This window comes from Serinus canaria, chromosome 3 (genome assembly GCF_022539315.1).
Source record: "Serinus canaria isolate serCan28SL12 chromosome 3, serCan2020, whole genome shotgun sequence".
Taxonomy (NCBI): domain Eukaryota; kingdom Metazoa; phylum Chordata; class Aves; order Passeriformes; family Fringillidae; genus Serinus; species Serinus canaria.
In genome coordinates, this window is record NC_066316.1 from 8898576 (window position 1) to 8924945 (window position 26370).

General features: G+C 55.4%; 2 protein-coding genes across 3 annotated transcripts in view; both read right to left on the reverse strand.

The window, feature by feature from the left end:
• Window positions 1-3124: 3124 nt before the first annotated feature.
• SRF (serum response factor) lies at window positions 3125-15901 on the reverse strand. The gene is made up of 7 exons (XM_030236103.2): window positions 15352-15901; window positions 13743-14009; window positions 8502-8760; window positions 6251-6370; window positions 5377-5568; window positions 4789-4865; window positions 3125-4527 (listed from the first exon to the last, which is right to left on the reverse strand). The coding sequence occupies exons 1-7, from the start codon at window positions 15793-15795 to the stop codon at window positions 4432-4434; spliced, it is 1455 nt and encodes a 484-aa protein (XP_030091963.1). The 5' UTR covers window positions 15796-15901; the 3' UTR covers window positions 3125-4431.
• A 5343-nt stretch (window positions 15902-21244) lies between these two features.
• PTK7 (protein tyrosine kinase 7 (inactive)) overlaps window positions 21245-26370 on the reverse strand; it is a 34563-nt gene continuing 29437 nt past the window's right edge. For both annotated transcript variants that reach the window (XM_030235708.2, XM_030235707.2), the window contains exons 15-20: window positions 23801-23956; window positions 23386-23618; window positions 22748-22828; window positions 22517-22668; window positions 22264-22442; window positions 21245-22081 (exon numbers count right to left, since the gene is read on the reverse strand). In XM_030235708.2, the coding sequence (XP_030091568.2) occupies window positions 21921-22081; window positions 22264-22442; window positions 22517-22668; window positions 22748-22828; window positions 23386-23618; window positions 23801-23956 (962 nt within the window). In that variant the 3' untranslated portion in view covers window positions 21245-21920. The remainder of the gene's footprint in view (window positions 22082-22263; window positions 22443-22516; window positions 22669-22747; window positions 22829-23385; window positions 23619-23800; window positions 23957-26370) is intronic.

Genomic DNA, 26370 nt, shown 5'->3' on the forward strand with positions numbered 1-26370 from the left:
TCTGAGACTGCCCTGTTCTCTGTGCTGATGGAGAGCCAGTTGAAGCCAGCTGCACACAAGTTTGGCCTGTTTCCAGCTTCTTTCCAGCTCTGGTGTCACACTGATCTGAAATGCCCATACCATAAAATCTAAATTCGTATCCTGTGCCCATACCACCCTTCCTTGGGCTGCAAGTTTCTATCAGTCTGATAAGATTTGTTTTAAATTATAAGCAATCTTTAAAATCATCAGCTCACTGGATGAGACTTCACTTTCTTATTTGATCCTGGAGCAACTTGTATGTGCCCAACCTAATTTCTACCCTCACTACTAATGAAATGGATTAGACAATTTCCATGTTTTACAATAGCAATCAGCAATTAATCCAAACAATATAATTGCAATTAATTATAAGCTGGATAAAACAGTGCAGTGCTGCATCAGTTTGTGGAGACCATCCTCTAAACCTGTGGGTAGTAAAGGTTTGTGTTTCCAAGTCACACTTTTGATTTCTCCATTAGTACATGTGATCTCTGTTGGTGCTATTGATGCTTTCTTTCCAGATGCTCTTGAAATCTCTGTTTTCAATTAATATGTCATTTTCCTTCCCTGTTCACTACCAAGACATCTTGTTTGTGACAGGGAGAGGTTTTCTGTGGTATTCACATGGCCTGCTTATGTCTTTGCTCTGGTGGTCTCCACACCACACTTAGTTAGTCTTTTATCCTGAAAATAAAGATCTGTGGTATCTTGGTCCATGGTGTATAAGTGACACACAGGACCCTGTGCACAGGTGACATGGGATTGCTTGTGCTGAAAGGGCATTTGTAGTGTTGAACCATGAGCCACACCTGTGTAGGCACAGGGCTAAAAGTGAGGTTGTGCTGTAAAAGTGAGGCCCCTCACCTCCTGATGGGGAAAGAGCCATTTCAGCTGTCTTCTGCTCCTAAGCACTTCTCTACAATCCTCTTCCCTCCTGAGGATTCTCTCCAAACTGCACTTTTATCAATGCTCAGCTTTCCTCGCTGTACTGGCATCTGCTCCAGGACCTGATGCTATGGAGTGGCCAGTTGCATTTTTAGCTGGCATACTCTGGCCCCAGCAGCCCTGATGATTGCAATAAGCTCCTCTCCCTTTGGGTTTATTCACACCTTTGGACACTTTATGAGCCTCCATGTGTCCAGGGGCTTCTAGGCCCCTGCCTGACTTTAAGTTATGTCTCTCCAGACTGGATTTTGAATATTGTCATATCTTCTCATAGCAGTTTTCTGCAGGGAATTTAAGTCTCCCCATTCCTCTCTATTAATACCCATGAATTAGAACAATTCTTTTCCAAAATTCCCCGTTTCTTCCTCATTGCTATTTTTTATTTCTCTTGCCTGACACGATGTCCTGCTCACCAGGGACATTGTTCCAGAGCTTTCAGGAAAGAGCCCTCACAGCACTTCTGTCAGGCTCTGGCCCACACATTAGGCTGAGACTCCAGAGGATAAGTCCAGGTGGTCAGGAATAACCTGTGCAGGAGGCAGTAGGGATAGAAACTTTTGTGAAGAGCCTCTCTTTGCCATGTCATGCTCAGATAGCTCCCCATCCTCCTCAGTGCATGAGCAGGTGCAGGAATCTGCCCCTGATCCCCATCTGTTGGCCCTCAGGTGTGCATCAACCCCTCCCACAAAGCATGGTCAAGATCCCAAATCTGTGCACAAAATGATAACATTTATTGAAAGAGTAAATTTTTTTTTTAATACAAAAGAAAGCTCTGTACATAGTACTGTGATTACTTCCACATCCTTCCAGAAACACAACCCTGGAAACTGGAGGGAAAAAAAAAATAATCCCACACACACTTATGCGTACACACACACACACACACGCGCGCGCACACACACCCCTCAAACCAGTAAAATGAACTAAAAATGTCACCACACAATAAATGCCATTTCATCCCTGATACACAAGTGTTCTTACAAGTCTGCACTTAAATAAAATACACCATTAGCGTTTAACCAGCAGTTGCCTTTGGGGAGCCAGGGAGGGGATGCAGTCACACACCCTGTAGCAGCAGGGGCTCTCCTGCCCTTCTGGCCCAACAGCTCTGCTCTAGAGTGCCAGCAGAAGCAAAGCAGAGCAAAGCCAGGCCACAGTGATGTGCTGGGGCAAAGGATAATGCAATCTCTGATCCCACACTTCTCCCTGGATGAACTCCTAGGTACCTATGTGGTTTTGGAAGCATCATGGAGCAGTTTTCCTACACCGAGCCATGGGACGTGGCTCAGCACTCCCACATGCTCTGAGCTGCAGAGTTTGCATCACTCTTAGAGCAAGAATTCCAAGGGGAGGCAGCATGCAACATCACCCTCACCAGATGGGCCACTCCATTCCCCACAAGCCCTCCCAGGCTGCGAACAGATCAAGGGCTGAAAGGCTCTTCTGGAAATTCTTTACACAGGGAGCTTGGAGGAGACCTGTCCCCATCTGTGTTCTGCAGAATGGCTGCAGAGGGGGAAATACAGCCCAGATTGTCTCCCAGGAGTTCAGGAGATGCTGCCTGCACAGCAAGCAGGGAGAAAAGGGATTAGCCACTGCTGATCACTCACCACAGGAAGGAGTGGGGACACCCGGATCCCTTAGGCAGTCACAGGCACCACTGCTCCGTGCCAAGAGCAGTGACAGTGACAGAACAGCTGTAGGTCCCTGGACCAGAAGTGAACAGGGTGGTCATCAGAAAACCCAGCCCACCTCTGGCTCCTGGGCACACTGCAAACTGCCTGCTTCTGAGGAATGGGTTTACCACTTCCAGAGACCAGCCACTGCTGGTCTTCACTTGACTTCTGCCCATTAACCCAAAATTATGGGTATGAAGTCCTCGTTACAAGTAAGTAGGAAACAAGCATCCCACTCGGTTCAGCTTGATCCCTGGCACATGCTGGTGGATGGAGAGTGCAGCTTAAACGCTAATGCTGAGGGAACATGTCCAAGGTTACAATACAAACTCAAAAGCAAGGCCCCTTTCCTGCCTCCATGCCCGCCCACCCACCCCTCTCCCATCCCCCTGGTACAAACCCCATTAAAACTGTACAGGAGCCAAACTTTTATTCCTTAAAGAATTACATAAATACTGAGTTTAACACTTAGAAAAATAAAGTAATTTTCTTTTTTTTCTTTTTTTTTTTCTCTCCAAGGCTTCTTTTGTCTTTAACTTAAAAAAAAAAAAAAGTTACAGTAGCTGCTTCTTCCCCTAAGGATTCAGCAGCTTCTCTCACTTGCTCACTCTCCCTCCAGGGACAGGGCTAGGTAGCAGAGCCATTCACAGCAATTCCCATGCAGGACCAAGCATGCCCCAGCCCTTCTCCCTCCAGCCTTGCTGAGCCTGTACAGGCGTCACTGCTCCCCCACAGCCCAGGATGGCCTTCAGGTCACCCTGGTGCTCAGAAGAAGAGCCTGCCACCTGCCCAGCAGCTCAGTGCCCCACGGGCTCTTCCCTTTGACATTTGAGTTGTTTCTCCACCTTGCATCAGACACAGAAATTTAGAAAGCGCTGGCTGGAGCTGCAGGGGGATGAAGGACAGACCCAGCCACGTTCCCCTGGGTGTATGGAGTCCAGAAGCAGTGTGAGGGCTGAGAGTGTGGGGCTGAGCAGAGCACAGGGCCCCTGAGGAGCTCTCCAGGGCATCTTTGTGTTCCTGGGCATCTATCTCACCACCTCACCTGTGCAAGGGCAGCCATCGGGGCAGGGCCAGTCAGGCTGAAAATCTGCCAGGCAGCCCAGCGAGGAGGCACTGAGGGCAGAGGGCTCACTGTAGTGCATACAAGGAGGACAGGGCCATATGCCACCCGGCTGCGCCCTGCCCTCCGGGGAGAGGGCATGCAGGCCCAGAGATGCACATGCAAGCTGGCCCTTCTCTCCTGTCCAGAGCCTAGGGTGAGTTGCTGCGGCCAGGACCTGTCACCCCCACAAAGGCACATTGCTGAGGCCAGCAGCACAGCCACAACCCACTCTGCTCCAAGCTGCACCTGCACGACGGCTCCGGGTCTAAGCTGAGCCCCACGCAGAGTAAATACTCATGGGCAAGGTGACTCAGAGCACCCAGAAGAAGCCAGAGCCTCCAGCTGGGAATGGCCTGCAGTATTTATTTACAGTGCAGAGCAATCCTCCCCTCAAAAGACAAATTTCTTTGGCTGGCGTGAGACAAGCACAGCTATTGCAGCATCCAAATGCCCCAAGCCCTGCACGGCCCCAGCACGGCTCCACCCGGGGTGGGTCCTGCAGCCCCACGCGCATGCCTGTGTGTGTGGGGGTGGGTGAGTGCGTGTGTGTGTGTGCATGTGTGGATGAAGGAAACGTGAAAAGGCAACAATAAATAACTGGTGCAGTCTGTACGAGAAGGAGTTGCTGCCAGCCCCGACACTGGCATGACAAGCCAGAAACAGAAGGCCGGCAGCAGAGGCCTCTCAGTCACTCTTGACGCTGTGTGAGGTGTCCAAGTTGACCACCTGCAGCTCCGTCAGGCTGCTGCCACTGCTGCTCTGCTGCCCGATGACAGCCATCTAGAGAGAGAAGGGAGGAGGAACCACTGGGGGACAGCACGCCCTGAGACCATGTGTGCCAGCAGCCAGAGGGCACTGTCCTTCCCGGGCACCAATCTAGGGAGGACAAGACTCCCTTACCCAAGGGTGGGTAGCACAGAGCGCATTCCCAGACCCGAGGACTGATCCTACCCAGCCAGGTCTGCCCAGACACACAAAGGATGTGCAGGCAGAAGAGCAAGAATAAGCCCTGAACACCTGCAAGTACTACTCTGTGCCTACCTGGTGAAGCTGGACAGCTGAGACTGGGATCTGAACCGTGCCTGATGGGGCTGTCAGGAACACTTGGGGGACGCCACCTGTCACAGAGAGAAGCACAAATGACATTGTCCCTTAAGAAATGCTCCCCCATGGATCCTTTCTCTGAGCTCCGTGGAGTTACTCAAGGACAAAGCTGCCTATTTGCACACATTCCAGAAGGAAGCCACATGCACTAGTTTTCCAAATGCTGGGAGAAGCAGGCACAAGGCCTCACTCCAAGTCTTGCCCGAGTGGCTTCATGCTACTTTGCCCCCTCATGCAAGCACATATCCTCTCCAGAGCCTCTTGGTTCCCTGTGCTGCCTGCCCATCCCAGAAACCCTCACCCTCCTTTTTACCCATCAACAACTCATGCAATCCTTTGCACAACAGAATGGCACGACTTAAAAACACACATCAAGCATCACCCTAGCCAGGCCTTTGTGCGGCCACCAGGAGTGCTGGAAGGAAAACCCTTTGTGATTAACATCCAGCATAAATACACGTGGGATGAGAAAAACCAGGGTGTCAGTGCACTCTCAGGGAACACTGACCTGGACAGCTGCCTTACCCTGATCCTGGACCTGGCCGTGGGACACCTGCATCGCTGAGGGCGCCTGCGGGAAAGCGTTGAGCACCGCGAGCCCGCCGTCGGCCAGGCCGGAGGTGGGCGCGTACATCACCGCGTGCGGGCTGGGGTACATCATGTGGCCGCCCACGGTGGTTGGCACAGACGACGTCATGATGGTCGCTGGGAGGGTCACTGCCAGCGGGACACACCGCACGTGAGCATGCAGAAGGAACCGGCCACACTCACCCACCTGCTCAGCACCCCCGCCCCAGCCACCCTGGGTGTGCTGTGTTGAAGCACAGTGCATGGAGATACCCATCTCTGTCCTCCACCCCAGAGATCAAGCAGGAGAGCTCAAACCTCTCCTTTCATGAGTATGAAGGGGCAGGAAAATACAGTAGCCAAACATCCCAGGGCTAAATTCAACTTGTATCTCAATTCCCTAACCAAACTTTAACAGAGCTGTTGAAGTAGATTCAGCCTGCATGCAAGCACCTGAACTCAGATTTTGCTGACAAAGAGATGTCTTCTGCAGAGACAGTAAAAGTCTCAAGCAGATGTGAGCTGATGCCTTGTGCTAGAGGCAATGCTGGCTCACTAAGAACCCCCTGAGAACTCAACAACCAGTTCCCAGCTCCATGCTGCAAGTGAGAGCAGATGATGTATCTGGATAGGCTCTGAAATCCCACGGAAGGTACCCTATGCCTAGCATAGGATACAGTGTAGCACCGGACCTGGCAACAGGGGGAAACTGTCAGCCTGGGACAGAATTGGCCTGAAGAAGGAAACTGGCCAGGAAGCAGGCATGAGGCCTGTTGGTGTGAGGTGTTTTCAGCAGTGGTTAGGAAGGCAGACAGAAGGTGGTTACCAATACCTGTTCCGCTGGAAGAGGTCTGGGTAAGGTCAGTGCTGCTGTCACTAGAGGGAGACGTTTGCTGCGGTGCCTGGTGCACCTGGATTGCCTGGACTGGAACCTGCTGAGCCATGGTACCACCTGGGGAGAGAGAGGAGCCTGTCAGCCTGTGGCTCCACAGGGATACAGGCACTCTGGGCCATGTGAAAGCCCCCCAGTCCTTCTCTGACTGCACACAGCTCCACAGCACTGCTCTGTGCTGCACCGGGGGAGGCTACACAGAAGCAGTGTATGGCAGAAAGGAGAGACCAACACCTGCTCTTTCCTGGCACATGGGTCAAGAAGGGGTTAACTGGCCTACAAAGCTCCAAGAGTGAAGAAAAGGCCACAACAGCTTTTGCCCAACTCCCAGCCGTGGTTCAAGAACATCCGGGATCCTCCTTGCCATTCCTGGTTCCACCAAGACACAGAACAAATGTTGGGAGGAGAGGGGTCACCCAGCCTTTCCTCCCCAGAGAGGAGCTAGTTCTGCAAGGATCACCTTGCTGCACTAAGTGGAACCACAAGAACCCAAAATGCCCGTACCAGCTGTGCTCTGCTGCCTTCACACTCTGGAGCCCAGCTCCATCCTCCACAGGGCACTCAGGGTGCAGCTCACCCCTCTTATGATCCTAAGAACATTACAGTGCCCTACAGAGGGATTGTAGAACAGCTGCTCTCATGGTGTGCATCCCAGAGCTGCAGGCCACACAGCCTCTGTCCCAGACCACTCCCTGCAAAGCACTTCAGATCCAGAAACACAGCTGGGCACAGCAAGGTCTCCTAAGGCTGAGGTCCTGCCTTCAGAGGGAAGAGCAAGGGCTGCCAGAGAGCAAGAATCACTGGCCAGCTTGCTCAGACTGGTCATTTCCCCACACATCACACCCCAGAGACACATCAGTTATTCTCCTCCTCCAGATCACAAAGGAAATCCAGTTCCCTTTGAATGGGAGCCTGCTGTCTGCCCAGGCCCCCAGGAGCCTTAAGCATTCCAAGAAAGCACAGGAGTTACCAGAGTCATGGACTCAGGCACAAACAAGCAGAACACAAGAAATACTGCATCACTCAGTGCTGGTCCTCAGATGATGGATGCTACCACAAAGGAGAGCCCAGCCCTACTCTGAAACTCCATCCAGGAACAGGTCCAGCCCAAGAACAAACACGTGGACAGCCTTAGCTCAGAACAAGAAGAAATTCCTACAAAGGACAGTGCACACAAGGTAGCAGAGCAGCACCATTCCTCTGCTCTGGGTCTGTCCTACCCTATCCTCTGCACTGTGGTTCAGTGGCTGACTGCAGATACAAACACAGAAGCAAGCGCAGCTGCTCAGAGCCAAATGCCAGCACTCAAAAAACAACCACTAGGCTCCTCAGCCCCTGTACTACCCCTTCATCAGTTCTAGCAGCACAGTTCATCCTCAGCACAGCTGCCCTAGGGACCTGCCTCTATTCCCTTTGTTAGCCACAGGCCAAGCCCTGGGGCATGAGACTGAAAATCTGCTGCTTGCCTGGGTCTGCATCCCCCAGGATGCTGCTCCTGCTTATGTCAAGCATTTTCTGCCCTGTCTTCCCATCTCTCCCCAGCAGCCACAGCCAGGGTTCCCTGTGCTCTGCCTCCTCTGTGCTCCCACAGTCAGGGGTCAGCTCTGTGGCCAGGACCCCAGAGACACCTCCATCCCCCCATCTCTAGCAAGAGGAGGAGAAGCGAGTGCTGACCTGTCAGCGACACAATATGCCCTCCAGCTCTGGCAGGGAAGTGGAAGACTGTCTGTTGTGCCTGCTGCAGCTGTCCAGCTGTACCCGTGAGCAGCTGGCCCTGCTGGCTGGGAAGAGCCAGGGAGTGCGGCTGTAAGTGAGTGAGAGGAATGGCAGGGGTCCCCGGAGAAAGGGAAGCACCTGCTGAAAGGAGGGAGAAAGAAAGGCTTTGTCATCACCAGCTCTTTTCACTCCCTCCAGGCTTCTTGGTGCCACCCTGGGGTCCCAGCTCAGCTCCCTGCCACCTCCCAGCAGCAAGGCCAGCTGGTAGCTCTCTAAAGAAACTCTCACTACATGACCCTTCTCCAGCCACAGGCCTGGCTGGGTTTGAGCACGGAATCACAGCCGGGCTCACCTTACAGCAGCAACCACTCTGCTTCCCTTCTGCCACTAGGCCTCCTCTCCCCTGGAGAGAACAGAAACACACTCCAGGTGCAGACATGGATGGATGTAGTCCTCAGTCCCTAAAGGCACTGACCTGACATGAGGGTGAAGCCAGTGGGTATCGGCATGAGGCCCCCAGACGTCACTGCACTGGCTCCAGTAGTCTTCAGCACTGTCCCGTTGGCACTGGTGACGGCATTGGGGCTGATGCTGGCAGACACTGGCGCCAGGTAATTAGTGATGGGGAATGACGGGCCACTGCTGACCTGCATGGAGGTCGAGGTGGTCGGGGCTGTCTGGATGGACGTTGTTCCCGGCAGGTTGGTGACAGTGAACGCAGGTTTCAGGGCGTCCTGCAAAAGTAGAGATTGTGACAGCTCGGACCAGCCCATGAGACATCTGCCCATGAGACCAAAACCAGGCTCTGTAGGTTGCATCATCCCCTTTTCAAACCATACCCCCCACAGTCTGCTGCCAGCACATGGAGCAGAGCCAGGGGAGCAGAGAAGAGCTGCTTGCACAAACATGAGGAGAGCTGGAGAGAGCTCCACATAAACTTTAGATGCTGGCCCAGGGCCACAGAGGTCCCCTGAGAGCCTTCCCTACAACACACCAGGGGACAAAGCAACTGTTCCACTCCCCAGGAGCCCCCAAAATTTGTAAGAAGAGAATAGACTCTTTTTGGCACACACCAGGCAAAAGCAGCCCTTGCAGGGACAAATATAAAGGCACAGAGTCTCCTGTCAGGAACACACAGCATTTCCCTTAAGTCAGGAAACACAAGACCAAAAACAAGCAGAGAACTTGCTCTTAAAAGCAGCCGTACACTGGAAGTGATGGGGGAGAGGTGACTAAAGGCAAACCTGGACACTGGGGAGGCCCAAACCCATCCCTGACAGCAGCTTTGAAAGGCCCTGGAGAATGCCTCCACACATCTCCTGAAGCAGAGGCCAGGAGAACCTGACCGCAGGAAGGACCTATCTGCCAATCCACTGGCAGAAGATGGCCGTGAGGCAAATGCTTGCAAAGGACCCCACATGCTCCCTACAGCCAGCACGGTCCTGCAAGGAGTGTCACAGCTCTGTGCCTGCCAGAGGAGCTGAGCACTGAAAGGGAGCAGGAAAGGGCTCTGTGTTGGGCCAACACTGGCCTGAGAGACTGGCATCCCAGGTGTGAGAACAAGGGAGGAATGTGTGTGCCAAGCTGCAGCAACACTTTAGTTTCCACAGCCACAAAGCATGTGGCTGGATGTGCCTTGGATCTGCAGGAACCAACCAAGCCCAGCATGACTCCTGCTGCCTCTGGCAGTCACACCTCACCTAACTTCCCTCCATCCCCCAAATCCCCTTTGGAATACCCAGGGTGCCCATGACTCCTCTCCTGCCCCGCTCATCTGGCCAAGAGCATACTGAGAATGCCCTGCTTCACAGGAGCCCGTGTCCCAGACCACAGGGAACCTGCTGTCCCTGTGCCCTGACACAGCTGCCAGCACGCCTGGGAAGAGTTAAGGCTGCCACACTCCCACCCCTCCCACTGCAGCTGGTGGGCCCAGCTCTCCCACGTGCTAAGCCTTGTTCCCAGCTTGTCAAGCTGCCAGGAGCAAGGAATTCACAGCTCAACGAACAGCTAAAAAAGGGAAGGCAGCCCATTTTGGACAGGGGGATCCAATCCCAGGCACACAGTCGTGCCCCAGGGCCCAGGGAGGGAGGAGAGTAACACCCCTCTGCCTTGGCACCACAGTCCCTGAAGTCCAAATTAGCAGAGGCACGTGATAACAGAGCAAAGCCCAGCAGAGGCACTTTCCATTAGCTCAACCACAAACTCCTGCCACCCCACATGGGACATGGGAGGCTGTGGGTGCCCTCCACACGTGGGAGGAGCTCTCCCCAGCCCACTAGGGAGCTAGAGCAGAGTTGGACAGGACAGGTGCTGTTCCCAGTTGGAAAAGCCAAGGTTCCTCCTGCCCAGCTACAGCTCTAGAGTAGTATACCCAGGAGATATAACCCCCATCCAGCCAGGGCACTTAGCACCCAGTCACACTTCATACTCTCAGGCCTGGAGAAAGCACCCCAGAAAGTTCAGAGCACTTTACTCAGGGAGATTCTCAGGGCTCCCTAGAAGCACAAGGGCAAATCTCAGTACAAAACAAAGGTGCTTGGGAGAGATGCTATGGCAACAGACTTGAATCATGCATAGCCCATCTCTGCCTTCCCTATTCTGACCCTGTTGAGACTCAGATTCCTCCCATCTTTATTGGGCTGCAGCAACAGCTCCCAATACAGAAAGAGAGCTGGGAGAGACTTTGGGATTGGACACCCATTGTCATCTCCTCATGACTCTCAGTGATCCCCTGGGCACCCTGGCTCTTGTCAGCACCCTGCAAAGCCCAGACCACATGCATGAAGCAAGTCACTTCAGCAGACATCACCCAAGGGGCCAGGGACAGCAGCCCTGAAAGCTCTTCTCTTCCTGATCCAGCTGCACATCCATTCCAGCTCAATGCAAACCTCAGTGGAAGCAGCACACAGCAGATATGCAGCACAGCACCACTGCTTTGCAGCATGAGTGGGTCACAGGGCACAGACCAGGCCAGCTGATGCCCACCCTGGACTACAGCAGGGTCTTGGGGACAGAAACGATCCCACTCCACAGCTTTTAGGGACTGCCTGTTCAGCATGGCCCTGACCCCCAGACAGAATTATTACACAGGTGTAGCAGTTCAACAAGCCTCAGAGGTATATGGGAAATCCCAATCTGGTTTCCAACACCTGGTCTGTGTTCCAGATGTAGAAAGCCCCATATTTTCCCATTCCAGAGAGATGATCAGGGCTACTCCTATGCTCTCAGCCCAATCTAGAGCCTCTGAGCTCCTTCCAAAATATCCTTTCCCACACAAGCACACCTAGAAGACTGCACACAGGCAGTGTCCTTTGGGGCCTGCAAAAGATCAGAGAGGTATCATCATGAGGATACAGCTACTATCTCAAAAGTACAGCAGGCCCCCGTCCCAGCACCACAGCAGGGAGTTTGCGTCTGGCACAGCAGGAGGACTTCAGAGCTGCTGCTGGTGTAGCACAGAGGAATAACCAGCAGGCTGCTGACTGCAGGTGACAGCCTGGCTGTGTTTTTCTCCCCACTGTGCTGCAACACTGAACACAAGCAGGTTTTGTCCACACAGAGATCTGGGAAGCAGAGTTCACACGAGAAGGCCAGGGAGTCTTTTGGAGCATCCCATGTGGCTGGACCTGACAGTCCAGGCACCAAATCTCCTGCCACCTGCTGCAGTGAGGCACCTGTAACCCAGCCTTGTGTACCACTCACTCATCAACAAGCACCAGCCACCCAGCCATGACCCATCCACAGGCTCCTTTCAACCTCAGAAGACTTCTTGGTCTGTCTGAATTGAGCTGGTCTCTGCCTGACTACCAACCAGGCTTCCAGGCCTGCAGAAGGCACAACAGGACAGCTCTTGTCCCCAGCCCCAGGGCTTGCCATGACAGGAACTCTCAGCCAGCCAGGGGTGGATTTGTTCAGAATGTCAAGCAGAAGACAGGGCCATAGGGCTCCTCTAGCCTCTCATCAAACGCTGGCTGTGGCTACAAGGCACCCCACACTAAGCATTAGCACTGGGATAGAGCTTTCAGGGTTGCATCAGACACTGAGAATAGAGAAGTTGTGTTAAGAAGGTCTCTGCAGAGTAACTGCACCCCAAGGGCACAGTTCCCTTGGGGCCAACTAGCAGTACTTCCAGGAAGAGTACAAAGGGATATGATGTGGTCAAGTCTCATGCCAAGGACAGGTAATTTGTCTCATTACGAAATGCCCACAGGACTTGCCTTTTCATCCAGGAGAAGCCCAGGAGGCACAAGTCCTTACAAACACAGGCTGCACAAAGGAGAGATTGCTGGTGTTAGAAGGCTTCTTTGCCTGCTGGATAGGGCTGGCACAGCTTACAACAGCAACCAGAGGCAGCCAGGGAAGACATGACAGACTGGGACAGCCGGGACTGCTGCTGGGATCCCATCAGTAGGAACCATTCTCGAGGACTGTTAAGGGCTGCAACACAGAGACTCCAGCCACACTTTGTCCCACCACAGCTCCTCTGCCTGCAGGGATCTCTGGGGCTGCTGATGTTTCTCAGGGCTCAGCAGCAACAAGCTTTTGCTTGGTGCAGCACTGCACACATGCAGGAAGTGGACACTGAGGAATAGGGGTACCCAGCAGCACCGTGACCAGAGCTGTTGTGCTGTCACAAAAACAGGCAGCTGAATACCCTAGCAGCCCCAGACACGTTGGGCACATCTCAGTGCTGCACTCACTGCCTTTGCAATTACAGCAGAGAGGTCTCCAGGTTCTGTCTGCTTAATGTCTAGAGGCTACTGCATGGCAATGACGTGGCTTGAGCACGGACAGCTGGAGAGCTCCTACGACAAGGCCAATGGAAGAACACTTTTGCAGCAAGCCTGGCACTCATGACATCAGAACAGGTAGAGCAGGGCTGTTCTAATTCCCAGCACCCAGCAGAACTGCACACAGGCCTGGGAAGCTGTGGCAGAGCCCCAAATTCAGCATGGCATCCCAGTCTTTCACCACAAACTTCCCTGCCTCCCATCTCCAAGCACCTGTGGATCTGAGCACCAGCCTGCAAAGGAAGTGGCAGGGATGTGGGACACAGCTCTGAGGAACAGTGCCAGGGAGTGCAGGGACAAGACAGGAGCCTTCCAGCAGAAAAGCTGACTCTGCCCGACTGTGCACCCACAGCCAGGCCACCCTGGGCAAAAGGCCACAAGTAACACGGGCAGGCAGGGGCCAGCATCTGCAGGGACAACAGGCAGGGAGCAGAAATGGTCTGTCCAGCCAAATGTTTCCATTCCCCATGTCCTCCCTGCCCCCTTCCAAAACAGCACCAAAGCAAGAGACAGCTGCAGCTTATAAGGAATGTGAGGGGCCCTGCCAGGGACTCTGGCGAGGGAAACCAGGCCTTATAAGGCCATGGAGGCAGAATCAAATTTTTATCAATGAGTGTGAGAGCATGGAGACGCCTGGGGAGAGATAACAGTGCTGAAAGCTGGCCAGGGGGGTGGGCTGGGCCAGTGGGGAGCCACGCTGCAAGGGCCAGGACCAGGATACCTGCCACCCGCTCCCCTCCCTCTCTCAATCACTGCTACTATCAGCCAAGGAGCCAGCCAGCCCTGAGATGACACGACACAAGCTCGCTGCAGTGGCAGCAAAAGGGGACTCATCCTCAGCTCCCAGCGCTGCTATTTAAAGAAGGCTGGGGGTGATCAGGGCTCCCAGCACAGCCCACGCCTCCCCGGGTGCCCAGGAGCATTACCTTGGTCTCCCCGCTGCTGTCCGACTCGGACACCTGGTAGGTGAGGTCCGTCTCCTCAAAGCCAGTGGCACTCATGCGCTGGTCAGTGGTGGGGTCCGAGCGTGGCGGCGAGTCCGGGGAATTGAGGCATGTCTGGATCAATGCCTTCCCCGTCTCGCTGGTGATCATGGGCTGCAGCTTCCGTGTGGCAAACGTGTACACATGGCCTGTCTCGCTGGCCACCAGCAGCAGGACTTGAGTGCCAGTCAGCGTTGAGAGCTCATAGGCCTGCCAGCGGGACAAGGGAAGAACAGGGAGTCACAGGTGGCAGGGACAACACACAGTGCGGGACAAGAGTCCCTGCATGTTCCCGCAATGGCTCTCCTTCTCTTCACACCAGCTTCAGCTCCCTGCCACCCCAGAGAAGCTGTGGCCTCTAAAACCAACCCAAGAGTGGCTCCCTACAGGTTGAACAGCCCGATGCTGTGTTCCCATCCCCTTTAGCACACCCTTAGGGGATGTGCTTGCCAAGAGGCCATGGGTAGAGTGGTCCCCTCAGTACAGTAGTCTGATAACATGGGGACAAGGATTGTCTCCATTCTGGAAATGCCATTGGCTTCTCCACACAGATCTGGATACATCCCTCACCTCACCTCTCAGTGATGTTACTTGGCACATGTCTCTGCTACCTCATTCCCCTCACCAACATCCCATCCAGGCTCCGACCCAGATTTCCCTCTCAGGCTCCAGACCTCTGAGCACAGCTGCACGCAAGCACCCCTGCAGTGAGGCCACCAAGCCCCAGGTGAGGAATACCTGTGGACTAGGAAGTGCACTCTTCATATGCCACCACTGCACACTCAGTGGTCTCACACAAGCTTCTACAGACGGGATGGCCTCATTCCACGTCCCGTGGTCCTGTACCTCCAGGATGTGCCCAGCAGTACCTCACACCCACTCCCACCTTCCCAGGGTGCATGATGCCCAGCTGAGCTTCGATGCAGCACTACCCAGTTGTTCAGAAGATGCTATGAGCACACCAGGGATGCAGATCAGCCAGCAGCATCCAAAATCCCCCAAGTTTCTAATCTGTCTTGCACACCAGGAACCACAGATTGCACTCCGGACCGGCCGAGACGTGGAGTTGGTCCCTTCCGTGGCCGAATCAGCCAGTCCTACCGTGGGCAGGGCAGTCCAGCTGTGCCACCAAACACTCGGTGTTTTGGTGGCGGCTCACAGCGAGGGGCCCCGAGGGCACCGGTCAGCACCGGCCCGAGGCTGGACACCGCAACGGGATGGGCCCCCCCGGGCACATAGAACGCCTGGCGACCGCCAAGCACACCGGCATCCCCCGGCCCCGGGGGCTCCCGCTCCCGACCGCCCGGCTCCGTGCCCGCAGCTCCGCCGGGGGCTCCCGCGCAGCCCCCCGGAAGGGGCTGGTGCCGGGCCGCCCCCCCCCGGTCCCGCCCGCGGGACGGGGAAGCCGCCGCCGCTTCCGGGCACGGCCCGCCGGCCTGCTCCGCGCTCGGACCGGGCCGGGACTGCCACGGACAGGTGGGTGCCGCCCGGCATCCCCGCCCGGGCCGGGCCGGACCGCCCCCCCGCACCGGCCGGAGTCGCGGGGCCGCACCTTCTTCATGATGCCGGTCTTCCTCTTGCTGAAGGTGGTGTAGCGCCGCAGCTTGTTGTCGATGAACTCCATCTTGATCTTCACCCGGCCCCGCGTCTTCTTCCCGGGCTTGGCGCCGCTCACGGCCCCGCCGCCCCCGCCGCCGCTGTAGGCGGCCGCCGCCGCCGCTCCCGCCGCGGGCCCCGCCGCCGCTGCCGCCGCCGCCGCCTCGGCCAGGCCACGCTTCACGCCGCGCCGCTCGCCGCCCAGCTCCTCCTCCTCGGCCGACTCCGAGTCGCCCTCGCTGCCACTGTACAGCGCCTCCCGCTTCAGGCAGCCCCCGGGCGCCCCCGCCGCCGCCCCGCCGCCGTTCGCCCCACGCGGCACCGGCGACCGGCCCAGCCCCGAGCCGCGGGCCAGCGCGGCGGCGGCGCCGTTCCCGGCCCCGGCCTGGCTCGGCAACATCGCGGCGGCGAGCGCGGGTCGGGTCGGGCCGGGTCAGGCCGGCCCCGCCATGTCCCCGCCGCGCTCCGCGCTCACGGCCCCGCTCCGCCGCCGCCCCCGCCGCGCCGCGCCGCCCCCATATAAAGCGATACAATGTTGCCTTTTATGGCGAAGGCGCTCCTTATATGGGGCGAGACGGCGCCCCGTCGGGAGGCGCCATCCCATTGGCTGGCAGCGGCCAAGCGCCGGCGCCTATTGGCCGCCGGTTGGCGTTTGATTTGCATACGGTCGGGCTGCGCTCGCGTCACGCCCGGGTCGGAACACGCAGGGCGGCTCTTAAAGGGACCGCACCGCCGGCCGGGGCAGCGGGGCGCTCGGCCCGGGCACGGGACCGGGGGCTGCGAACGAGCGCGGGGACAGCCCCGCTGCCAGCCCTGCCCCGGGCCCCTTCCCGCCGTCAGCTCCGGGCACGGTCCTCGTAGGGGACACAGCACGTGTCTCAAAGATTGCGTGCCTCGCCGTCGTCAGGGTCCAGCCAGGAGCGGATCCGCCACCGCGCCCGACTCTCAGCGATGCCACCAGCTGCTGCTCCGGGCAGCTCTGCAGCCCGGCTGTTGTCACAGCCTTCAAGGGACAACGTGCTGTCCGTTTGTCTCCGGCGGCTGTCGAGGCACCGAGAGGGCGTGGGGGCCACGTGGGTGCTCAGGATGTGCAGGGCACAGGAGTGCCCAAAGCAGATATGTCCAAAACGCACATTGCTGAAGCTGATCACTACCGAGCAGAAAAAGTATCTCCCGTTTAAGAGGATGGACCGCAGGTACCTCCAAACCCAGAGGGGGTGAAGCTGTGGCTCCATACCGCGGCCGCCCATGGGTGGGACAGAGCACCTGTGCAGGTGGGAAGGGGCTATCACACTCTGGCTCATGCCCAGCAGATGGCTCCGAGCACCTGGCACAGGTCACATCCCCCGTGCAGGTGTGACCCAGGAGCTCCAGAGCTGAGGGACAGCCCACACAGAACAAGTGTGTGCAAGGCACACAGGTCAGCAAAGGTGTGAGAGGGACAGCACAGCCCTAAACAGAAAGCTGTGAGGACAGACAGAGAATTCTTAGCTGAGAAAAGGGAGTCTCTCACACCCTGTCCTACAAACAGGAACCACAACCCAGGGCAAGAGCCCACCTCTGGCAGCAGCATTCTGGCCGCAGACCCATTTTGTCTCCTGGGCAGCCCACGGAGGGCTCTGCAGCTCGCCAAGCCCTTTCCATATCTGCCTCATCACTCAGAGGACACGCACGCTCAGCACCAGCCCTCACAGCTGTCCCCCACAGCCCAGGGCCAAGCTCTTCCAGAGCGAGGGAGTAACTGCAAACCCCAACACCCCCCTGACTGCCACCACCGCCTCCCCCTCCTCCCGCCAGCCATGCTCCTCCAGTGAGCACACATGCCATTTATAGCTCCCAGCAGGGCTGCTGGAACTCACATGCCTCCCATCACATGCCCTGGCCACCCTCCCCTTGAGCTGAGCACAAACTACACCTGGCACAGGTGAGACCGAGGCCTCACCGTGTCCTGCCAGGCTGAGGAAGGGTCAGCAGGACCCTCAGCCTGGCTAGGGTCTCCAGTTTGGCTGGGAACAATGAACACGTGGATCTGATAGCCTCAGCCAGGGCGGTCTGCCTGCTTAGCACGAGTGTGCAGGCACTGCAGGTAGCAGGATTTGGTTTCATCTTGCTCATGGGACAGCTACACTCTCCTTTCCTCCTTCTCTTCCCTGGGCCCTACAATTTCAAGTCCTTTTGCTCCCCAAGCTGCAGAGGGTCTACACAGGCAAAAGGTGAGACCTGGCTCCTTCTGGGCTGGCTCATCCCTTCTGCTCCAGTCCTTTCCTTCCCAAGCCTCATCCTGTGGTTGCTTTCCAAGATGCCTGTCCTTGTGCTCTGAACAGGCCCAGAGCTTCAGCCTGCCCTGGCTTCCTGGGATGCCAATCTCTCACCAAGGCAGCCAGACCCACATTGGAGAGCCAAGCCCTGTCCCCAAGGCACCATCACCCACAGGACACAAGTCACCAGCAGGTCTTCCCTTGACCAAAACAGCAGCCACTGACAACTGGAAGCAGCTTAAAGCAAGTTTCCAGCCTTCAGGGATTTTCTTATTTACAATCCCCACATCATAAATTTCCCATTTCTAGCCCTGTACTTACACAGCTTTAGGGCACAGCACTTGACAGTATGCCTTAAAAGTGTCTTAAAATTCCCTCCAGACAAGCTGCCTGACAGCTCCAGAGGAGCACAGACCCTGCTGCCAGCATGACCCCAGCCCTTTACGTACCCTTTTCAATCCTCCTCTAGGCCATTGCAACAAGTGCTTCTTCACCCTTTTCCAGCTCTTCATCCATACTCCAGCTGGGTGCTGGGGATGTGATGGTTTTCATCCTGTTCCTATCTCCCTACTATTGGTACTCCAGCTGCTTTTTCTGACTGCTGCTGAATACAGTTAGCTGTTCTTTTTTTAGCAGCCAGATCTCTTCTATGAGCAGTAACAACTAGAACAGAGGTACTGTTGCACATGCAAAACTAGGTTGTGGCCTTTCCTAATGTGCTTTTTTTTTTGGTCAACAGACAGGTGCAGGAATGGGGCTGCTCCCTGAGGGGTGACCCCATGTCCTCATGAACAGGTATAAACCCACAGTACCTGAGCAGAGCAGCAAGAGCTGTTGGCATCAGGGGCATCCACAGAACAAGCCATGGACTAAATCCAGCATCCACTTGGTAGTGAGATAGAGCCACAATCCTGACTGGATAATAAGGCTACCACACATGCCTAGAAGACAGGGCTAGAGGCAAGGCCAAGTGGGGAAGTCCCAGGTGAGGCTGCTTAGGACAATTAAGGCCCATTAGTTTCCACACAAATGCTTGACCCAGATGCAGAAGAGCCACAGGGCAGCAGAGGAAATCAGAGCAAATCAGAGCAAACCAAGAAGCCTTTCCTCAACCTCCACAGCACTCATGTACTAGGGCTGTTCAAAGGATGCAGGGAGAATTTGGGTAACTTCAGGGCAAGAGGAAACATTAGGGACTTCCTGATGGAACTGCCTGATTTGGATGTCTTTATGCTTTAGGGACTAATATCTGCTTGCTGTTCTCTTACACCCTTCAGCAAATGTTCCATTTTGGTCTCAGGTGGTGGCTCTCTGGGTGGACCTGGGCTCTGATGGAGCCAAGTGGTTCCTTCTGGCCCTGGATCCTGCACACAGTCTTCTGTAAGGTGTTCCTCCAGTTTGGGCTGAGACAACTGGATCCCACCTCTTGTCAACTGCCAAGTGCTCTCGTTCTCCTGCAGGGACTCTGATTTCCTGCCCTGCTCCATCACCTTTAGCTGGGACTGCATTTGCTCAGCTTGCTGTTTCCAATTACTTTGGCCAACATCTCTCCCCTCCCCAGCGATACAGAATTTTTTTCATGACATCACTCCCAAAAATACACAATCCCAACCCCCATCATTCTGCACTCTTTGGGTCTGGAGCTTGTCCTAGCTTTGGTGACTTTCCATTTGGGTGCTTCGCTATAGTCACCAAGTCTTGACCGCATGGCAAACAGGCCGTGGAGCCTGTTTGTGGGACAAACAGGATGTGTTGGGACAAAGCAGAGCCCCCAGTTCTGATGCTGCTCCCAGAACCAGCTTACTGCAGCCATGTTATACCTTCCCACCACATGAGATGTTTGCGTGCACAGAGCTGGCAGAACATGGGTGGTACCCCCAAAATCCTTGGCATCTCTGGTCTCTAGCCACAGCAAGGCTGAGATTCTGCTTGGCTAGGCCACCACAAGTGGCTTGGCTGCAAGGAATCAGCCCACAGAGTGCAGTGTTCCTACCTGGAAGGAAGGACAGCAAAGTCCACAGGAATGGAATGGAATGGATGTGAGAGGTGAAACAAAAGGACATCAAACAGCAAATGCATGAGACAGGTCACCGGCAAGCTGGAGAGCACATAAGCAGCAGTGCCACAACACTCACACACTTCAGAAGGGTTGCACACACACTGGGGGGGACACGAGGCTGCAAGGGGTAGAAGGAAAGGCACATCCTGATCCCTCTGTCCCCAACAGGTCTGCCCAGCAGGCACACTGCCACCAGTCCCACACTGTGGCCAGGCCCTCTGGTCATGGAGGCAGCCAGAGGTCAGGGTGGCAGTCAACTGCTGACAAGCCAACTACACCAGGGAGCACCAGGTCCAGCAAACCAGACCTGTTATCCTCCTCTAGAGAGGAGCCCAACACCCAGCCACTGCCACAGCTCAGCTTTCCAAGAGACCTTGGCTTGGGGAGAGTCCTTATCTCCCACCTGCAAGTGTTGGAAAAGGGACAAACACCTTTGATAACTGGCAGAGCAACTGCCAGCAAACTTGCTTGCACCCAGTTTCCAAGCCTGGACCGAATCTGAGCTCAGGGCCAGCTAGCACATTCCAAGAAATGAGCACTTTCCCCCCCTCCAGCCCCTCCATAACCTCTTCAGATAGCAGAGATGGCAAGAGGATCCTGGACATACCTGGTCCATCCCTGATTAAAGCAGAGCCAACTATGGGTAGTTCAGGACTTCCCTGGTCCAGGATTGGGTATCTCTGATGATGATGATGATGGTGGTGACGGAGATGCCACAACATCTCTAGGACTGAGACCTTTATTACCCTTGAGGGGAAGCATTTCTCCTAATACCAGAATAAATGTCCCATGTGCAGCTTGTGCACACTGCCTCCAGTTCAGCCCCACCTGGCCTCCTGCCCAAAGCTCAGATCTGTCTGTATAACCCCCAAGCCAGGGCTGTGCAGCCAAGTGAAACTGCTGGTCCCAGTGCCTCACTCTGAGGCCTGGCCATGCTGGCCTGGCTCATGTTCATGCTGTGGGGACTGGGGCTTCTTGCACACCACGGGCACACCTTTCCTCTCCCAGGAAGAGAGTGCCAGGACTGCCATTGTTCTGGACCATGAGCACAGAGGAGAGGCTGCAGACCACATGTGACAGCAGGATATCCCCCAGGGTCCCCACCCAGGCCTGGCCCTGCTAGCATCCTGCAAGAAGCAGCAGCTGAAATCTCCTGTACAAACCCACAACCCAGTGTGGGCTGTGAAGCTGCCCCAGGCCCGAGAGGTGGTGCACAAACCCAATCAATACCTGAAGTGGGGGCAGCCAACCAACATGCCCAGGAGTGGTTGTTTGCTTGGAGTCTCAAGAGGGACATTTTCTCTTGAGACAAGTCCCTCTTGGAGAGCAACTCATGACTGCCCAGAGAGACAGTAAGTGCTGAGGCAAAGTGTTCCCTTCATGGCCCACAGGGCTGGGAGCAGCATCTCAGATTCACCTGAGAAGGGGGCAAAGGGATTAAACACAGCAGACAGATGCCTGAGGAAGGAGCCATGTGGAGGAAAACCGCTATCTGACAGCAGTATTTTACAAAGACAAAAAAAACCCAAAAAAAAAAAAAAGCGCCTTCTTTATTGAGAGCAGCACATAAAAACCCAACAAAACCCAACCCTTCTTGGCTGCAGTACCCTCCACTCAAGCAAACAAACTAACCCAACTCTAGGCTGCATTCCAGTAACAGAAATACTATGGTAGGGAGGAGTCAGCGCTCTGGAAGAGGGAGACAGGGGGCTCTGCCCAGAGTCATAAGTACAAAAAAAGGCACAGGGTAACTGGGAAAGGTAGTGAGCTCCTTCATATGCCAGGCACTTTGTGCTCCTGTTGGCTGGCCTGTCCCCAAGGGGAAGGGGAAGGCAGGCATGCCTAGCACAGACGGACGGACAGAGGGCCGGGCCAGGCCGGCAGAGGTGGATGTGGTGAGCAGGGACACCCGAGCTCTCGCTGTGGGAGGGGCAGCTGCTCCATCCACACCAGCAGCCTGAGGGCACCGGGCTGAGCAGGCAGGGGGCAGGAGGCAGCAAGGGCTGTCTTTTAGGACCCACTGGGGAGGGGGGTGGGGCTGGGGTACACTGGCTTGTGCTTTGAGTCCAGCAGCTGCTGATGCTGAGCTGCACGCTGGCGCATCGAGGTCGGGCTCAGCAAGGGGCTGTGGGAGTGCCAGGGGCTCCCCAGGCACGTACAGACCCCTGTCCACCCCACCACATCCTTCACCAGCAAGGGCTGGGGTGCTCAGGCTTTGCTGTCAGCTGGGCTGTCCCCAAGGGTGGTGGCAAGCTCGCTGAAGGAGGGCCGGTCCTTGGGGCTGGGGGCCCAGCAGCGCTGCATCAGCTTGGCCAGGCGGGACGGGCAGCCCTCGGGGTGCGGGAGCTTAGTCTTTCCTGACTGGAGACCTGTCACAAAAGAAAAGTCCAAAGGGCCATTGGCAAGGGGTGTGATCCTCTCTGGGGGATGCAAGGAGAGCAGCAGTTCTCCCAGCCAGACCAGCACTGTCATACAGCCCATCTGGCCCCCTTTACCACAAATAAAGCAAGTAGGCTGCAATTCCAGGGACAGCACAAGGTGCTCCACGTACCTGCTAGCACCTCATCATCTGCCAGTGGAGTGTAGGGCATCTCCCCATGCGTGAAGACCTCCCACATGAGCACCCCAAAGGACCACACATCTGACTTAGTGGAGAACTCATCTTCCAGCACAGCCTCAGGTGGCATCCAGCGCAGTGGGATCCAGGCCTGGCGGAAGTGGTAGTACTCGCTGCGGGCAGGACAGGCAGGCAGTGAGACTGGTGCCATTTCATCCCCTCCCCTTCCCATGTCAGGCTCCCTGACCTGTTGTACACATCCTTGCTGAGGCTCAGGGATGAGACCTTGACCTGGCGCTGGGCGCTGACCAGGCAATTCCTGGCTGCCAAATCCCGGTGCACGAACCTGCCGTTGGAGAGGTGCTCCATGCCCAGGGCCACCTGTGTGCAGAGAGACACCTGACCCCAGAGAGCTGTCAGCACTGCCTGCCCTCCTTAGGGTCCCCACCCCAGAGCACTTCCAAAGCTGCACGGTCACCTTGTGTTTGGTAGTGAGTGGCTGTGGCTTCAGAGACTCATCTTTGCTCTTGGAGATTCTCAGAAACTGCTTCAGGTCCCCCTGGGAGACAGACAGCAATTCAGAGTCAGCACCTCCACATACTGACAAGGCTCACTGGTCCCTGCAGTGCCTGGATGTTGCAGGCCCACAGATCCTTATCTCCTGCTCCATGGTTCCTGCCTGTCTTCCTGGTCCCTGCCTTGTAGGGCAAGCCAGTATCTTGTTTCTGGGCCTCAACTGGCAAAGATTAGGGCAAGCAGGCCTGAAATCTCCAGGTTTTTTATGCCCCAAATTTATTTCTCTCCTACAAACTCCAGACTCCTCACAGCCCTTAGCATTTACAGCCATTCTGCAGCATGGAGTCCCACAACTTAGCTTGTATAGCTGAGCCCAAGTCATAAACTATAAATCAGGAGATTGTAGAGGACAAAGTCACTTCCAGGTCTTGCAGGAGACTCCCATTCCCCTTGAGACTCCTCCAGAGGCTGGGAATAGCAGTAAGCTCAGCCCGGTCTCCTTACACCTCGGCTGCCCTGTGCTGCCAGCCCGCTGCCACGCTTGCAGGCCCCACTCCCACTGCCGTCACATCCCTGCTTCCCTGCTGGCAGGGCACTTACCAGGTCCACGTACTCCAGGACCATGTAGTGTGGCTCTGCCTCGCGGCACAGCCCCAGCAGCCGCACCACGTTGGCGTGGTTCAGCTTCCCAAACATCTCTGCCTCCCGCCGGAAATCCAGCTGCAGCTGCTCATCCCTCGTCTGCAGGCTCTTCACCAGCACCAGCGCCTCACCCTCACCATCTTCTGCACCTTTGGCCTTGGCCAGGAACACTTCACCAAACTCCCCCCTGCCTGCAAGTGTGGAGAAGCACAGGGGAAGGCGGCGTGCATTAGGACAGCAGGTGTGCCTGACACTCCAGGGGCTGCAGGGCCCTCTGTACCCAGCACATCCTGTTTTCTGGCTGGGACACGCTGGGGTTTCAGTCACAGGTTTCCTGCCGGAGTGGGGACAAGGCCAGGGTGGCCCAGCATACCCAGGGTTGTGATTGTCTGCAGGTTGGAACGTGGGAAGTGCATCTTGTCGGTAGCGCTGTGGCGCTTGCTGGCCCCTGAGCTGCTGCCCAGGCTGGTCAAGGCCACTTCTTCCTGAATCTCTGCTGTCATCTGCCCGTTCTGCAGCAAAGCACCGCCTGCCAGGGAAGCACAAACAGCTTCAGCATCCTGCCAGGCCACACAGTGAAAGCCATCCTGGGGCTCAGCCCCTCCTGGGGTTCCGACACTCCAAGCACTCCAGCCCCAGACAGGAGAGAGGCCAGGCCTCAGTTCTTGCCCCATCTCTGGCAGCCCAGCAGCCACCCTTGAAATCAGATGCTGAGCAATGGCTTTGGTCCCAGAGCCAGACAGCCCCATCTGACCTTGTCCATCCCACTCAGTCATCCCCAAGCAGTGGCTACATCCAAGCTACCATTGACAAAAGCCTGCAGGAGATGGGATGGGCGAGGCAGAGGTAGAGCAGATGGACACTGCTCACTACAACCACAGTCTCTTGATACCCAAAAGACTCTCAAGTCTATCTGACACCAGCTGCTGCAGCCTGGTGTCCCTGCTCCTTACTCACTTCCCAGAAAGCCTTGGGAATGTCCTTGGAAGTGCTGAACCTGTAAGACCAGCCCAGCCTGGATTTTTACTGGCTGGGTTAAAGCAGCACTAGGAAGCACTGCCCTTGCAATGAGCCCCAGCAAGCTTTCTGCACAGGAACTTCACCAGAAATTTCCCTAGCACAAAGGCAAGCCAGAGAACAGGACAAAGCATGACTGCCTTGAGAAAACAGAAAACCCTGCATTTTACAAGCAGCTTGTAGAGAAATGACTGCATAGATGGCAAACCTTGATTTTGAATGTATTTACTGCTTGGATCAGACCTGGTTACTAGAAGTGGTACTTTCCATAAGATGAAGGCAGGAGGTGAAATTTAAAGCAGGGAACAACCCTGAGCTAGGGTCACTCACACACCTCCAGCATCACTCTGTACTACTCCATTTCAGCTGCTCCTGGAATAAGCACTAGGCAAACAGCCATGCAATAGGAATTTTTAAACAAAATTAAGACAACCCAGCACGAGGCAAATCCAACAGGGTCCCACTGCCTGTAGTTTCCATCACAGGCTGTTGCATCACACACTGTGTGTGCATGCCTGCTTACAATGCACGTGTGCAAGACAGGTACCAGCACATGCTGAGCAGGCCTGGCCACTGTGACGGGGACCGTGGCTTTGTCACAGGTAGGGCTGGAGCTGTGAACACTGGGATGTGCTGACTTAAGAGCCATGGCTACTGACATCTGTCTGCTCTCACATGGTGGAGTAAGATTTGCAAAGATAAAAGCAAAAACCAACCACTTACCCTATAAATCAAAGCTGGATGCTCCTCACACTCTCCCTGTTTTTACACTCATTATCAGGACTGTCTGACCCTCTGCTGTCTGCACACATGACTAATCGTGTCTCAAGACCACAAGCTTGAAGCCAAGAGGATAACACAAGACGACCACTGCAACTGTGCCAAAAAAATCCAGAAGGCTGCGGAGTGAGTGTGCTGCCACTGAGAGACAGCACCAGCAGGCAGCAACAAGAGCCACTTTTGAAAACACACATTCCCATGTTCCACAGAGCCTGGACAAGGCACTTGGTAACAAAGTGAAGGAGGCTTCATTTATGTATCCAGCAGTCCAGAGAGGAACCAAGTGTCAGGAAGCTGCCTGCTTTGCCCACCTGCCTGCAACAGATACAGGAGCATCTCCTGGAGAAACAGACACAGCCATGCTGCCCTGGAGACACTAGCACAGAAATCAGTTCCCACAGCCATGAGCCTCCCCAGATGCTACATCTGTATCAACAACAACAAATAAAAGGCAGCACAGTCAGCCATGGACACTGAGAGCAAGCTCTCCTTACAGAGGATGTGGCACACCAAGGACATGACCTTGGAAAGTAACTGGATGGTTAGGAGTGCACTGATCCACAGGAAATCCATAGCAAAGATCCACTGCAAGTCCATGGAAAACTTAAATCTGCCTGGATCCTGAGGGCACTGGAAAAATCAGCTGGTGCTCAGCCAGGGAGTACCTGTAGGTACTTAGGCAGGTGCTGAAATACTTTGGGTCACCCAGCTCATGAGGGACACATCAAAAAGAGGCAAAGAACCAGATCTTTGATGACTGTGGGGAATGGAATAACTCCACTAGAGCTGACAGCAAACACAAACCACTTCTCCAGAGAAGCAGTGGAAGCACTAGAAAAGAGTGTAGACATCTGGGAAGCTGGGTCTGCTTGTAGGAATGAGGATGCACCTGGCAGCTAACCTGGCTCCAGATGATGGGAATAAGAAGAGGCAAACTCTAGCAGAAAAGAAATATAATAAAGTCAGGCCAAGATAAAAATCTGAGGCCGCCTCAGAAACAAGTGAAAGAAATTCTTTCCAAGGAGGAGGATGCTGGCCACAGCCTGCTGGCACAGGTGAGCTGCCTGTGACTTTTCCACTGAAAGATCTCACAGTGGTGACAGATGCAGAGCACAAAGCTGCTGAGATGCTCCTGCATCCCTGCTC